At 39.0% G+C, this 17,403-nt stretch overlaps 1 protein-coding gene across 2 annotated transcripts in view; it reads left to right on the forward strand.

The window, feature by feature from the left end:
- scarb2b (scavenger receptor class B, member 2b) overlaps positions 1-17,403 on the forward strand; it is a 79,556-nt gene that overhangs the window by 45,086 nt on the left and 17,067 nt on the right. For both annotated transcript variants that reach the window (XM_061876592.1, XM_061876593.1), the window contains exon 7: positions 13,363-13,541. In XM_061876592.1, the coding sequence (XP_061732576.1) occupies positions 13,363-13,541 (179 nt within the window). The remainder of the gene's footprint in view (positions 1-13,362; positions 13,542-17,403) is intronic.

Raw genomic sequence — 17,403 nt, forward strand, 5'->3', positions numbered from 1 at the left:
GCTGTTACATATGTTATACATACCATACATATTACACATGGAATGTAGCATACCGATCCTACGTAAATAAAGTCAGAAAAACTGCTTTTTAGTGCCTGAAAATGCAAATTATTGAATAAATTAATGAAAAATGAGTGAATAAGCGGTAGAAAATGGATGGATGGATGGAGTTTCCATCTCTTGCATACAGATATTCCGCAAAATTGCTGCATTCATGGAAACAAAAGTACAGCAAGGATTTATGTGCCTGTGTCTACTACACTGAATCTGGCTTTGTGCAATCATTGTGGCGTATAAAATATTAAACATTTCGGTAACACTTTACTATGAGGAACATATTCAACATTAATTAGTTGCTTAGTAACATGCAAATTAGTATCATATTGGCTCTTAATTAGTCATTATTAAGTACTTATTAATGCCTTATTCTGCATGGCCTTATTATACAACCAGTAAGCCATTAACTAAGAGTCTTCCTTTAATAACGTCGAAACTATTGCTTATTAGTTGTCAAGACGTGGTTTTTGCAGTTTACTGCGAGGTTTGTTCTCCCAGGATGCAAACAGACTATTCCGGACAGGACTTGAAGGTAGGAACATATTTAATAATCAATTAATCCTACACATCAGAAATGACAGGAACCAAAACAAAAGGAAAGCACGCCGTTCACACGAGAGGCTAAAGAACAAAAAAGTCTTAACGCAGGAAACAGACGCTAACGCTTAGCAAGAACTATGGACATGGAGAAACGGTATCAAACTGTGGCATGAAACAACTAACACTTATGTGGACACGGCATGAATCGCACAACTGGCATAAACTTGGAGTCAGACATGAAAACAAGCAATTAAGCCAGGACAACAGACTGGCAAAGACAGGCTTAAATAATGTCTCTAGATTGGAAACAGGTGCGCTGTTCGAACACCAGAGGCAGTTGAATATCATACGTCGCCATGGTAACTAAAACGAACAAGGGTGCACAAAAACAGAAACTAATGGAGTCTAAAACTAACAGAACTAAACAAACATGATCCGGACCATGGATCATGACATTAGTAACCTTAACCTTAACCCTTAGATCAGGGGTCACCAACGCGGTGCCCGCAGGCACCAGGTAGCCCGTAAGGACCAGATGAGTCGCCCGCTGGCCTGTTCTAAAAATAGCTCAAATGGCAGCACTTACCAGTGAGCTGCCTCTATTTTTCAAATTGTATTTATTTACTAGCAAGCTTTTTGGGGTCGCGGGTGGTGCTGGCGCCTATCTCAGCTACAATCGGGCGGAAGGCGGGGTACACCCTGGACAAGTCGCCACCTCATCGCAGGGCCAACACAGATAGACAGATAACATTTACACTCACATTCACACATTAGGGTCAATTTAGTGGTGCCAATCAACCTATCCCCAGGTGCATGTCTTTGGAAGTGGGAGGAAGCCGGAGTACCCACGCATTAGGGAACCCACGCATTCACGGGGAGGACAGGCAAACTCCACACAGAAAGATCCCGAGCCTGGATAGGAACCCAGGACTGCAGGACCTTCGTATTGTGAGGCAGACGCACTAACCCCTCTGCCACCGTGAAGCCCCTAGAAATGATTTTAGCAATTTTAAACACATATACCTTTTTACTTTTTACCTTCCTTCCTCTTCTTTCCTGACAATTTAAATCAATGTTCAAGTATTTTTTTTTTTATTGTAAAGAATAATAAATACATTTTAATTTAATTATTCATTTTAGCTTCTGTTTTTTCGACGAATAATATTTGTGAAATATTTCTTCAAACATATGATTAAAATTCAAAAAAATTATTCTGGCAAATCTAGAAAATCTGTAGAATCAAATTTAAACCTTATTTCAAAGTCTTTTGAATTTCTTTTAAAAATGTTGTTCTGGAAAATCTAGATGAAATAATGATTTGTCTCTGTTAGAAATATAGCTTGGTCCAATTTGTTATATATTCTAACAAAGTGCAGATTGGATTTTAACCTATTTAAAACATGTCATCAAAAATCTAAAATTAATCGTAATCAGGAAAAAAATACTAATGATGTTCCATAAATTATTTTTAAATTTTTTTTTAAAAAGATTCAAATTAGCTAGTTTTTCTCTTCATTTTTTTCGGTTGAATTTAGAATTTTAAAGAGTCGAAATTGAAGATGAACTATGTTTCAAAATTTAATGTTCATTTTTTTCGTGTTTTCTCCTCCTTTAAATCGTTCAATTAAGTGTTTTTATACCCTACATAAAACCTTCCGTAAAAGGAAAAAAAATGTACGACAGAAATACCCATTTTTTTATTTATATAGATTTATTTATTAAAGGTAAATTGAGCAAATTGGTTATTTTTTGCAATTTATTTAAGTGTGTATCAAACTGGTAGCCCTTCGCAATAATCAGTACCCAAGAAGTAACTCTTTGTTTCAAAAAGGTTGGTGACCACTGCCTTAGATGTTCCCCTAGTGTCCAAATAACTCTAAATTAAGTCTTTGTTACTTAGAAGATGTTCCCCCTACTAAAGTGTTAAGAAAATGTCATATAATTATTGTGACCAAAATTATCATTGTTACGTGGTCAATTGTCAAGATATTCATCAGATTTGTTTAAAATATGCTTGTATATATTCAGCCTGCCTTGCCCAGCCCCTGCTTCTGTTTTGCCCAGGGCTTAAAAGTGGGTCTGCTGAATGAAAGTGGAGAACGCTCGACATCGTTCCAACTCCATGTCTAGCGCAAACTCTTAAGGTGACAGAGTGAGGTTTACACTCTGGCACAACAGCACTGGCTGCTCTCTCTCTCTGTTACAATAACAGACTAAAGGGAATTTTAAATTTGGTACAATAACTGTCTGACCATAAACCGTTAGATGCCCAATTTCATGACTATTTCCACTAAAATAATCTGATGATATAGTTCAAATTTGAGTAAACTATTTCTGCACCTCGACTGGAGTTCTTTCCCCGCCAATGTATTTGCCTTTTGTCAGGATTCGTTCCAAAAAATTCATGCCTTAGCCCCCGTAACACACATGCACATGTGACTTTTTCTGTTTAAGAAAGGAGCATTCTTAATTTCATCAAATAAACATGATCCGCCACAAAATTTGGACAGGCACAAATATTTTGGAGCCACTGGGTTGGTGGCAAATATTAGATTAGATAGTACTTTATTTATTCCGTCAGGAGAGTTCCTTCAGGAAAATTACAATTTTCAGCACAATCCCATTCAAGATCAGACAAACATTAAAGGGAGACAGAACAGGATCGCTGACTGGTCTGCCGGCTTCCAGCGCCCCTTACAAAAAAAGATGAGATACAGGTAAACAAGGGGGGGAGAAAAAAATAGAAGATTAAAATAAAATAAAAAAATCGGTCTTAAGCTGGGCCCTGGAGAGGGGGTGCAGACTGAGGCCAAGGGAAAAAAACAACAACTCATAGCCATAGTACACACCCCTCTTACATGTGTGTAAGAGGGAAACATCAAACATCAAAGAACACAGAGGACATTAAAGACATTAAAGCAGCAGATACAACCAGACACTTCTACATACAGCTATGAATAAAAAGTAAAATAAACATATCCACTGTGGTGGCCTCTGCGGTGTTCCACGCCATTGTCCGCTGGGGTGGAGGGAGGATGGCCAGAGACAGGAGCAGACCCAACAAAGCAACCAGGACAGCCGACTCCACCCCCGGCCAGTGTCCAGTCCGCATGGATGAGCGATGATACGTCCAAGGTGATTGAGGGGTCCGACACCTGCTCACCCAGCCAAGACACCGCGAAGCCTCTCCGTCCCAGCGCTCAGTGCCAGCTCCGCAGCCCTGTCCCCTCATCCGCATCTCCTCCAGTCCCTCCAAAGCGACTCCGGTGTGGCAGAGACCCAGCAGCTGGTCTCCATGGCCAAAAGGCTCCCGGGAGGCAGATCCAGAAGTCCACAAAAAAAGCACCACAGCTCTTAACACAGCTCATACACAGCATGAATTATTTCCCACATAAGCAGAGTTCTAGACATCCAAGGCTTTGACTAGTGGGAGTCATGATTAGTCAAAGACCATTTATATGACAACACTCAAGTAGTTTTTTTAAGAATCTGTAAGAAATTAGTTTTACTTGCAAGCCATCCATCCATCCATTTTCTACCGTTTGTCCCTTTTGGGGTCACGGGGGGTGCTGGAGCCTCTCAGCTGCATTCAGGCGGAAGGCGGCGTACACCCTGGACAAGACGCCACTGCATCACAGGGCCAACACAGATAGACAAAAAACATTCACACTGACATTCACACACTAGGGACCATTTATTGTTGCCAATCAACCTATCCCCAGGTGCATGTCTTTGGAGGTGGGAGGAAGCCGGAGTACCCGGAGGGAACCCACGCAGTCACGGTTGAGATAGCGCTGGGCGATATGGCCTTTTTTTAATATCTCAATATTTTTAGGCCTTATCGCGATACACGATATATATCTCGATATTTTGCATTAGCCTTGAATGAACACTTGATGCATATAATCACAGCAGTATGATGATTCTATGTGTCTACATTAAAACATTCTTCTTCATACTGCATTAATATATGCTACTTTTAAACTTTCATGCAGAGAGGGAAATCACAACTAAAAGTGTATTTATTAAACCGTTATTAAGCAGGGGCACAAACATTCATGTCATTTAAAAACAGAAAGTGCAAGATTGTCACATTTTAAAACAAGCTACGAGTGCACTTTTGTGCATGATGTCACTAAGATATCACTAATATTAGGGACGGCGTGGCGCAGTGGGAGAGTGGCCGTGCGCAACCCGAGGGTCCCTGGTTCAATTCCCCCCTAGTACCAACCTCGTCACGTCCGTTGTGTCCTGAGCAAGACACTTCACCCTTGCTCCTGATGGGTGCTGGTTGGCGCCTTGCATGGCAGCTCCCTCCATCAGTGTGTGAATGTGTGTGTGAATGGGTAAATGTGGAAGTAATGTCAAAGCGCTTTGAGTACCTTGAAGGTAGAAAAGCGCTATACAAGTACAACCCATTTACCATTTATCATTTAAGATGACATATCAAAACAACACTAAATTAAAGTGCACTTTTTGTACAGAACACCCTTACAATAGTTAAAAACAAATAAAGTGTACTTTTGTGAATGATGTCACAAGATATTTCAATAACTCTCAAATAAAAATGAGCTGCATATCAAATAGTATATGTCCTACAGTGTTGATGTGGAAATTGTTGCTTCGGCATTTTGTGGGTGTGGCACCGAACGGAGATGTTGACATGCACAGTTTGAAGCACTCTTCATTTTCTAGCGGGTGACTTTTCAAATGATGCTACATTAGCAGTGCTGCTACTTTTTGTAGCAACGTTTCTGCCGTATAAATGTTTGACATATTCCCGCTGGAAGCCAAACCACTGCCGGACGATGGACCCTGTGCTGTTTTTCTTGGGAATTAATTTCTTCCTTCATTTGTTACCAGATTCGCACCTTCTCTCTCTCGTATTACCACTTGCAACACACCGCTAGCACCACAGCTAATGTTACCATGTTGCTACCTCTCTGCTCGGGGAGGGTGTGTGACGTTGCACACGTTACGTGTGTAAGAAGGTGCGCTTGTTTTAAGTCTCTGTGAGAAGGAGAGACAAGAAAGAGGGAGAAACACATGCAGTGTAATGCCCGCAGCTAAAAGCAACTGCGTGAGAATGTTTACTCCAATATCAAGATATAGTCATTTTTCATATCGCACAGAGACAAACCCGGGATATATCGAGTATATCGATATATCGCCCAGCCCTACGGGGAGAACATGCAAACTCCACAAAGAAAGATGCCGAGCCAGGGATTGAACTCAGGACCTTTGTATTGTGAGGCAAATGCACTAACCCCTTTTCCACTGCGCTGCCCCAGTTGAATAGTCCAAATAATGAAAAAGGGTGACCCCAAAGGGGATCCTTGAGGAACATTACTACTATGACTAAAGAGATTGAACAAATGATTACTGATTGCATCTGAAGTACACTACCTACAGCAGGGGTCACCAACGCGGTGCCCGCAAAGACCAGATGAGTCGCCCGCTGGCATGTTCTAAAAATAGCTTAAATAGCAGCACTTATCAGTGAGCTGCCTCTATTTTTTAATTTTTTTATTTATTTACTACCAAGCTGGTCTCGCTTTGCTCGGCATTTTTAATTCTGAGAGACAAAACTTAAATAGAATTTGAAAATCCAAGAAAATATTTTAAAGACTTAGTCTTCACTTGTTTAAATAAATTAATTTGTTTTTTTTACTTTGCTTTTTATAACTTTCAGAAAGACAATTTTAGAGAAAAAATACAACCGTAAAAATGATTTTAGCATTTTTAAACACATATACCTTTTTACCTTTTAAATTCCTTTCTCTTATTTCCTGACAATTTAAATCAATGTTCAAGTAAATCTATTTTTTTATTGTAAAGAATAATAAATACATGTTTATTTAATTCTTCATTTTAGTTTCTGTTTTTAGGACAAAGAACATTTGTGAAATATTTCTTCAAAATTATTATGATTAAGATTCAAAACAATTATTCTGGCAAATCTAGAAAATCCGTACAATCGAATTTAAATCTTATTTAAAAGTATTTAAAATTTATTTTAAAATTTTTGTCCTGGAAAATCTAGAAGAAATAATGATTTGTCTTTGTTAGAAATATAGCTTGGTCCAATTTGTTATATATTCTAACAAAGTGCAGATTGGAATTTAACCTATTTAAAACAAGTCATCAAAATTCTAAAATTAATCTTAATCAGGAAAAATTACTAATGATGTTCCATAAATTCTTTTTAAATTTTTTCAAAATGATTCAGATTGGCTAGTTTTTCTCTTCTTTTTTTCGGTTGATTTTGAATTTCAAAGAGTCGAAACTGAAGATAAACTATGTTTCAAAATTTAATTTTCATTTTTTTAAACCGTTCAATTAAAAGGAAACAAATGTACAATGGAATGACAGAGAGAAAGCCCCCATTTTTTATATATATATAGATTGATTTATTTTAGGTAAATTGAGCAAATTGGCTATTTCTGGCAATTTATTTAAGTGTGTATCAAACTGGTAGCCCTTCGCATTAATCAGTACCCAAGAAGTAGCTCTTGGTTTCAAAAAGGTTGGTGACCCCTGTGCTACAGCAACAGTTTAGGTACATAATGCACAAAACATGTTGTAACAAAACGGGCACCTTGAGGAAAGCCTCAGTTATGTAAATCACAAGTGACCCCAGTGTTCGCTGTTGGTTTTCTAGCAAAGTTAAAATGTCAATGCAAGGATCTGCCAATGTGTTTACTGTGGTCCAAGTTCCTCTATCCAGGGGTAGGGAACCTATGGCTCTTGAGCCAGATGTTGCTCTTTTGATGACCGCATCTGGCTCTGAGATAAATCTTTGCTGACGTTGCTTAACACGATAAGTAATGAATAATTTTGCTGGTAATCACAGTGTTGAAAATAACGTTCAAAATATAAAACATCCATCCGTTTCTATCGCACCTGTTCAAAAAGTCGCATTAATGGTCAAAAGTATTTTATTTATTATTGGTTATCTTCAGAATAACAATGTTATTAAAAATAATAAAAATATGCACGCATTTAGTTGTTGTAATCAGGGAAAGTCCAAATAAAAGAGGAGGCGTAGAATTCTCTTGTCAGAGCGTGGGACGACACTGTACAATGGTACAGGTCTACGTGTTTCTTCTCATTGAGCTAAATTGAATGCAGTCTCTGTTTAATTCCTTGCTTCTTGTCTGTTTAATAGATGTCATCAGTGTTTGAACCTGACAGTTGTATTCAGTGTTAAAAATATTATATGGCTCTCACGGAAATACATTTTAAAATATTCTGCTTTCATGGCTCTCTCACCCAAAAAGGTTACCGACCCCTGCTCTATAAGAACCAAGGTAACCGTAATTAATGGGTCCCAACTTTGACAAAAGTCCATATTTTAGTGACTTTTAGTACACTTTGGACACAATATAAATCGCAATACAGTACTGAATATCGAACAAACAACAAAGGGATGCTGGATCAACTGTCTGCTTAAAAACAGAGTCAAAACAACAACAACGAGCTGAACAGTCCTCATTTGCTGACAGGTGCACACACTGTAACTAGCCCTGTGGTGCACTCATCTTGAAATTACAAACCTCCTTAACTTGAATAGCCGAGTTGCTACAACAATTAGAAATAAAATATAAACATTACATTGATAATAGAGGTAAACTATTGGTTTGGTTCATGACCAATAGCGCTTTTTCTATTGGTATTTGTATTGCTCCAGTTTTAGTGTAAGAATGCTCATTGTCATTCCTATATTATTATTTATTTCGCTAACTGCTTATTTGTTATCACTTTTACGATCATATTTGTACATATTGTATGTGCTGGTGTTGTTCTATTGTTGTTGTTTTTGTTGTGTTTGCTGTTGTTGTTTTTGTTGTGTTTGCTGTTGTTGTTTTTGTCTCTCTGTCTAATCCCCCTCTTATCTCCACAATTTCCCCCTCTGTCTTCCTTTTTTTTTCTCTTTCTATCCCCTCCTGCTCCGGCCCTGCTGCACCAAATGATAATATAAATACATTTAATAAAGTCAAATTCAAATAAGGCAACAAGAGAAGTATCCTACACTTCTCTTTTGTAAAGTAAATCTGAACAGCCGATATGGGCATCTACTTCAACTATATGATTAGCCAGAGAAGCTGGACAGGACAAAAAAAAAAATATATATATATATATATATATTATAAATATAAAAATACATTTAAAAATAATTGGCTTTCATGGCTCTCTCAGCCAAAAAGGTTCCCGACCCCTGCTCTATACAATGGGAGCCTACTCGTGTGTTTTTAGGAATTTGCTGCAAACATTTTTTCTAAAGTTTTAAACACAACTTGGTGGCTGGAAGGGTGTCATTCCCGGCACGGCCGCATTTGTCCCCAGGGCTGCCAGTTGAATAGCCCTATATCGAACGGTATTGAAATGACTGTTTTGTCTGGATGGTCAGCAATTGTTGGTCTTTCTTTATTTACTAAGTGGCATCGCCAACTACTGGCCTGGCATGCGCATTACAAAGATGATGTTGTTGTGTACATACCCATAGGTGGCTCCAAGTTTGACCGGTAAAGTGTCCTTATGCTCGGTGATGATATACAGTACACCTCTAACTTAGGCTGTAACCTTGAACTTAAAAGGCTTTGTCGTGTGTGGAAAGAATTTGTTGGCGCAGCGCAGTTCTACCTTTGACCCAGTCCGGCCATGTGTCGTAAACCCCCTCGTCCTACATGTTTACAAAACACTTTCACCCACTTACTAAATGCAGGACGGGTTATTAGGACTAAGGGGAAATGCTGCCTCCCTTGTTTCCTGTACTCTTTAACATCATGTGAAGAGGAAATGTTCCATTAACGCACTTTCACATGAGCATGACTTTGGCTTCGGGCTGTTAGGTTAAAAACATTTCTCAAAATGACATTTGAAAGTGATTTAGAGGATCAAAAAACTATATAAAGAAAAAAATAAAAGAAATTACAAGTCCCATCTGTAACCCTTTGGCCCTCTTGCCGACAGCTGAGCCACAAAAACCTCAAGAAGTTGATGTACTGCAGACAGGTGCCACTGGTCAAATGAAGAATTGTCTATGTCGTAAATCGTTCCTCTCACAGCGGCATCAAAGTAGAATACTCGACTTTCTTAGGTTTGGTTTTTTAAAGTTTTAGCAATGTATTTCCAAAGTAAAAGCTGTATCCGAATGCCCTTCTAGCACACACGCCCTAAGATTTTTAAGTCTGCATGTTTCTCAAAGGTCAAGGGAAAGGTCTGTACAGTATTGTTGCACAATTGGTGGCCAATTGGCAAAGACTGTATGGTCTCTTTTGTTCAAACTGAGAACCGTTAGGATTCCCTGGGAAGGACAGGACTAGGATAGAAGAATGAACTGTTCACCATACAGTAACTCTCTAAGGAGTCATAATAACTACCATTGATCCTTAAATGTTTTCACTGGACTTGCAGACAATACTGTACAAGTAGATAGCTGTTTCATGTTAGTGTTTAAGGAGGGGAGATTATATAACATGAATCATTTGGAAGTTATTGGCTCCAAAGCAAATATGAATTCTCATCTGATGAGAAGAAATATATCCGCTGCCGACATACCTAGCGGAAATTCAAAAGGCAATTATCCAGACTTTATAGCGTTTGTACACGTTTCCAGCCTCAATAAATCACCATATGCATGTATTTTTACGGAAGTCACTCTTTGCATTGGTTTCAGCAGCTGCAGGCGTTTGTGCTATATGCACTTAAAGGCCTACTGAATGAGATTTTCTTATTTAAACAGGGATAGCAGGTCCATTCTATGTGTCATACTTGATCATTTCGCGATATTGCCATATTTTTGCTGAAAGGATTTAGTAGAGAACATCGACGATAAAGTTCGCAACTTTTGGTTGCTAATAAAAAAAACCTTGCCTGTACCGGAAGTAGCAGACAATGTGCGCGTGACGTCACGGGTTGTGGAGCTCCTCACATCTGAACATTGTTTGCAATCATGGCCACCAGCAGCGAGAGCGATTCGGACCGAGAAAGCGACGATTTTCCCATTAATTTGAGCGAGGATGAAAGATTCGTGGATGAGGAAAGTGAGAGTGAAGGACTAGAAAAAAAAAAGACGAGGGCAGTGGGAGCGATTCAGATGTTATTTGACACATTTACTAGGATAATTCTGGAAAATCCCTTATCTACTTATTGTGTTACTAGTGTTTTAGTGAGATTGCATGGTCGTACCTGTACAGCCTGAAGGTCGGCCAAGCACCATTCTTCAGCACCAGTCGACGGGTGGTGGCGATGCCCATCTCTGCCCTTCGCAAGGGACCCTCTTCAAAACACGATCTTTCGAAATGATCGCTGCATAATATACTTTACTTTGTGTGTGTGGGCCAATCCAACCGTGTTCGCTTGACATCTCTGTCCCATAGTAAAGCTTGACTGTCATCTTTCGGGAATGTAAACAATGAAACACCGGCTGTGTTTGTGTTGCTAAAGGCGGCCGCAATACACTGCTTCCCACTTACAGCTTTCTTCTTTGATGTCTCCATTATTCATTGAACAAATTGCAAAAGATTCAGCAACACAGATGTCCATAATACTGTGGAATAATGTGATGAAAGCAGACGACTTATAGCTGGGAATGGGCTGATTTTCATCCCAGTCGCTTCACACTCTGCTGCGAACTGATCCAATGAGAGCTGAAGATCCTGGCCAGATGAAGCCATCAAGACTACATCATCTGCAAAAAAGCAGAGACCTAATCCTGCAGCCACCAAACCGGATCCCCTCAACGCCCTGACTGCGCCTAGAAATTTTGTCCATAAAAGTTATGAACAGAATCGGTGACAAAGTGCAGCCTTGGCGGAGTCCAACCCTCACTGGAAACGTACGGACCAAGCTCTGACACTGATCATACAAAGAGCGGACCGCCACAATCAGTCTGATACCCCATACTCTCTGAGCACTCCCCACAGGACTTCCAGGGGTACACGGTCGAATGCCTTCTCCAAGTCCACAAAACACATGTAGACTGGTTGGGAAAACTCCCATGCACCCTCAAGGACCGTGCCGAGAGTATAGAGCTGGTCTACAGTTGCACGACCAGGACAAAAACCACACTGTTCCTCCTGAATTCGAGGTTTGTCGCATTTGATGCAAATGCATTAAATGCATCCGTTCACAACAAAATGTTTATCAGCAGTAAAATATATTAGTGCACTACTCTGGGTGAAACATTTACCACCTTTTGTGAACATTGGGGAATAATGCGGAACCCTTAAAGGCCTACTGAAACCCACTACTACCGACCACGCAGTCTGATAGTTTATATATAATTGATGAAATATTAACATTGCAACACATGCCAATACGGCCTTTTTAGTTTACTAAATTGCAATTTTAAATTTCGCGCAGAGTGTCTTGTTGAAAACGTTGCGGAATGATGACGCATGCTTGTGACGTTATTGGTTGGAGAGGACATATTAGCCCAGCACCACTTACAGATAAAAGTTGTCTCTTTTCATCGCATAATTACACAGTAATTTGGACATGTGTAAAGCTGAATCTTTTGCAATTTGTTCAATTAATAATGGAGACTATAAATAAGAATGCCGTTGGTGGAAAGCGGTGGATTGCAGCTGCCTTTAGCACCGAGACACAGCTGGTGTTTCTTTGTTTGTTGTGAAGCTTTAACACAGAGCGGTCAAGCGGACATGTTTCTCTACGTCAACCAGCATGTTTTTGGATGGGTAAATTGTGATATTAAGTCGGCTCTTACCGGAGACATCAGTGGATTACTGGACCTTCTCCTGCAGCAGCTGTCAAAAAAGGCAGCTGTGAGCTTGGCTTCCATCAAAGACACTAGCATTCACCGCAGCCATCCGACTTTGAGGTATGACTTTACAATCTCACTAGAAAACTATCAAAACAATAAGCAGATAAGGGATCTTCCAGAATTATCCTAGTAAATGTGTCTAATTACATCTGAAACGCTCTTGAGTTTTTTTTTTTTTGAGCTTCACTCTTAACTTTCCTTATCCATTAATCTTTAATCCTCGCTCAAATTAATGAGGAAATCGTCGCTTTCTCGGTCCGAATAGCTTTTGCTGCTTGAGGCTATGATTATAAACAATGTGAGGATGTGAGGAGCCCTCACACCGGTGAAGTCACACGCATATCATCTGTTACTTCCAATAAAGGCAAGGCTTTTTTATTAGCAACCAAAAGTTGCAAACTTTATCGTGGATGTTCTCTGCTAAATCCTTTCAGCAAAAATATGGCAATATCGCGAAATGATCAAGTATGACACATAGAATGGACCTGCTATCCCCGTTTGAATAAGAAAATCTCATTTCAGTAGGCCTTTAAAAGGAAGCGTAGCTTCAAGCTTATTAATTTGTTTACGTTGGATACGTTGGATACACAAAATCTATATTTCCAGCCCTGTGGAATATGACTCCACCATGCAATTTTACAATAAAGATATTACTTTGCTCTCCTCCCATTTTGTTTTTAAGCACCAAATTAACTGTTTTGTTTACATCACAGATGGACAACCATCCTCATACAATTCCACCTATACTCCTGAGCTAGCATCCTCTGCATCGTATCACATCCTCTACTTTGCATGATAGGCCTAAAGTTTTTAATTATTGACTCTGAAATACACCAAACAGAAATGTCCACGGCATAGGACACTGTTGTCAGGAGGATATAAACCAAAGTTCTTACTGATGACGAATCGAGACCTCCATTTATCAAGCCCAGCATTTGTTCAGTAATGTGTTTCTTTTTTCTTTTGTCGCTGTGCAGGTCTATCTATATGGACTATGAGAAGGACGTGGAGGTAAGAGGAATCCCGGCATACCGCTTTACGCCGCCACGCTCTGTCCTGGCGAGCATGGAGGAGAACCCAGCCAATGAGGGTTTCTGTGTGACCCCACAGGAGTGCCTGGGAACGGGCCTCCTGAATGTCAGTCCGTGTCGGAAAGGTAAACACTTTCTCTCAAAGCCCCCTACTGTTAATGTTATATTCTCTGCCCCTTCTCAAGGAGCTGTAACTTTAGACTTACATCATCCGTGCATCTCAAAAAAATGTAGTCTTGACTTGCACATTGGTAAAATGCAAACAGCAAAATTCTGGCATATGCAGGGCCTTGGTATCTTCGAAGGTGCTTATCTAGGATACAATTGTTTGGCCTTGACAAAAGAAAGTGATCTGTGATTCCGTCCACCTGACTCTCTTTCCTAGAATAACAACTGATAACCTTTAAAGGTTTTCTCTGATACTGGCAAGAAGACTGCCGATACCGTGACTAGCTCCTGGATGTCTGCCCTACACATCGCAACACATCCTCATAAGAATTCTGTTGGTACGATGACTAACTGTTAGCACATGCGTAGGTTGACTGCGTCTGTTGCCCCTTCAACTCTGACCGTAACCACTTGCTGATGGTTGACATGTAACAGATGCAGCAAAAATGCAAAAACTGACCTCGTTGCGAAATAAGGATTACGCAAATCTATTTCCCAAAAGCTACAATACAGACAATAAAATTGAGTAAACGTGATGCTGCTCGATTATAGTTGCTGGCATAAACCGTCATTTGGAATAAGAATGGGTACCTTTCACATTTAACGGTACCTATTCCCGGTTACTGGGAATTGATACCGGTACTATTTGGTACCAATTTTTGGTACAATTGTGTGTATTGAATTTTTAATTTGCTGACAAAAAATAATGATTATTATTTTATTATTTTTTTCTTCATTTTTCTGTTATTTGCTAGTACCCTGCCTTGGCCATTAAGTTCAATGTGCCACGCTTTTCTTTTGGTTGCGCCCTTTAAGGTCTTCATACAGTAAGTATTGTATTTGTTTTACACCAACTGTTCGATTGTGATGTGCATCTCAGAAAAGTGGAGTCTCAATGTACTTTTAAATGCTTTCTCGCTTTGTTAGCCTTGAAAATTGTAACATGATCGAGAGGCAGTAATGCCTGAGTCCGATGTGACTGCTTGTTGCTCAGCTAAGTGCTTGAGCTGGTGCTGAATTTGCAACCAGATGTGAAATTGAAACAATACTAAATTGATACATCACGTGCAACTTAAGTAATCGAAATATGGCACTGTTTAATTTACGTAATTCGGTATCTGGTTGTACTGATGGACTTCTGTCAGTACCTTTTTAAAAGCACTAAATTCGACCGAATTTGGTACCTCTCCCTTATTTGGAATGAATCAGTTTCTATGTCCAAAGTCCGAAGACATTATTGATTCACAGACAGATCACAATTGGGGAGTGGACAATTCTGAATTGATGGACAAGCGTCTGGATATTGATTATATTGAAGTATGCTAAATTAAGTAATACAGACTGCTCTAAAATGTGGAACTCGGGCAAAACACAGCAGGAGAGAAGAATCCATGCTAACCGCTAAGCGAGTTAGATTGATTGATTGAAACTTGTATTAATAGATTGCAGAGTACGAACGATGACGCTCGACCGTCAAAATGGCTGCCGCGATGCATTTCTGCGAAAAATCGAAATCCCTCTATGGAAGATACAACAAATCCAAAACAAAACGGATGTTTGCTCGCCATGGAGGCACGTCATTTAGCATATATGTATGTATATGTGTATATATGTATATATGTACATATACTGCATATATATGTATGTGTAAATATGTGTGCGCATATATGTATATGTGTATTTATAAATATATATGTGTGTGTGTGCGTGTGTGTGTACAGTATGTATGTCTATATATATGTATATATATATATATGTGTGTGCTTATATATGTGTATTCATATATATATATATATGTGTGTGTGTGTGTCTGTATATGTGCTTTTATATTTATTCATATATATATATATGCTTTTATATGTATATGTATATGTACATATATGTGTGTGTATATATGTAAATGTGTATTTATGTGTGTGTGTGTGTATATATATATATATATATAGCACAGAGCTAAGCAGTTTTATGTTTTGCATCTTGTTCCCTTCCTGTACCGAAAATGAACAGAAACATGGCCTTAACACTGAGATACGCACCAAACTGTGACAATGCCGTAGCGTTACACCCTTATATATATATATATATATATATATATATATATATGTATATATGTATATATATATGTATATATATAAATATATATATATGTATTTATATATGTATATACATTACATATCCAGTATCTATTCTGTGTGCGGTCACATCTAAGCACCAGAAAGGACGCAATACTAATTACTGCATTCATTATTAGTAAAAGGAGGTGCCTTATATACATGATACACACAGTATTGATAATAAAATATAGCAATACATTTACAAAATAAAATAGAAATACATTTACAAAATAACATAATAATATAAATTAAAAATGTAATCATTAGGTGCCAAAAGATTCCTACCTTTACTTGCGACCTACTAAAAAGTGGGCTGGGACTCACATGTTGAGAATCAAATGATCAGAAAAAGGGGCACCAGACCCTAAGCAATTCAGAGCTTTTCTTCCGACACCCACAGAGCGCCAGTGACCCGGGGAGATGCAACGGTGACTTCATGCTGGAAAAAATATTCACTGCTGCTTTGTGGAAAAAGCTTGGATACTCTTCGATTAAATACTACAGCAATTTCAAATTTGACTTTTTTTTATGTGATCCTTGGTCAAAATTTTGGACACTCCCAAGCTATTAATTGTTAGCTTTTTTCTAATGACTCAGAGTCCATTGTAATAAGATCCGATCCAAGAACTGCATCAAAAGATTCAGAAAATATAAAGCTCAGTTTAGACTGATGCTGTTATAGGAAGGAAGTCATTTAACAATATGTTTATTATTTTGGTTTCCATGTGCAGTGGAATGCAGTTGTAGATTACTACTGTACAATAATACACTTCTTGTTTATCAATGTTAGAAATAATAGCAGTCACGAAAGTTTTCTCCGGGTCAGGTGTTAGAAAATGGTCATTTAGTCGCAGCGTGCATTGGTGTGTATGTTTGCGCTAAAGTGACCTCAGTGGTTGCCACAGAGACAACGGGGGTTGTTTTTGTCTGTCTGGCTGTTGCTGGTCACAGGAGCAGGAAAACGGTCACCCCTGCCCCACTTCACGGACATTTTACTTTACCGACATATGCGCTTGTTGTTGTCGTGCACTATGCATGTTTCAAAGTAGTCAAGAGTACTTTAGCTGTGGGAGCCGGGCCAGGATTGCTTTACTGCGCGTGTGTGTTGTTTCTGTTTTGCACAGTCCTTAAGGGTAGGGATGCAATCCCTCCTGTTGACAATAAGTGGAAGGAACCCAGCAGGAGTAGCAAGGTTTTATGTGTGGATATCACGCAGGCTCCCTAATTAGTTCTACATCAGTATTATTGTCCATTTATCAACCTATTGTTTCTTTTCTTCGGAAGAATGACACCAAGTAGCTGGCTGCGTGTACTGGGACAGAGGTCAGATGCAATCTGGTCACCTTGTCTGTCCAAATGTTCTTGTGTGTCCTGAAGACCAACCACTTGTTTTGTGGTCAAAATAAGTGTCTAAAAAGCAACTAACTTAGTGTCAGAAAGAGTAGGGAGGACCTTTTGGTTTAACTGATACTAGGGATGTTCCAATAAAGTTTTATGCCGCCGATTTCGATCAATTATTAGCGAGATCGTCCGATACGGATCACGTAATAACTGTAAATGTTTCATTTTATTTATGACCAGTGCTATCGACAGTGTGACTATCGACACAATATTTAAACCTGCTTTATTCTATTTTATTACATACAAAAAACAAAGACAGTAGTACACAATAACTAAACAAAAGCAAAGAATACTACTTTTCTTG

The sequence above is a fragment of the Nerophis ophidion genome, linkage group LG17 (genome assembly GCF_033978795.1).
Source record: "Nerophis ophidion isolate RoL-2023_Sa linkage group LG17, RoL_Noph_v1.0, whole genome shotgun sequence".
NCBI lineage: Eukaryota > Metazoa > Chordata > Actinopteri > Syngnathiformes > Syngnathidae > Nerophis > Nerophis ophidion.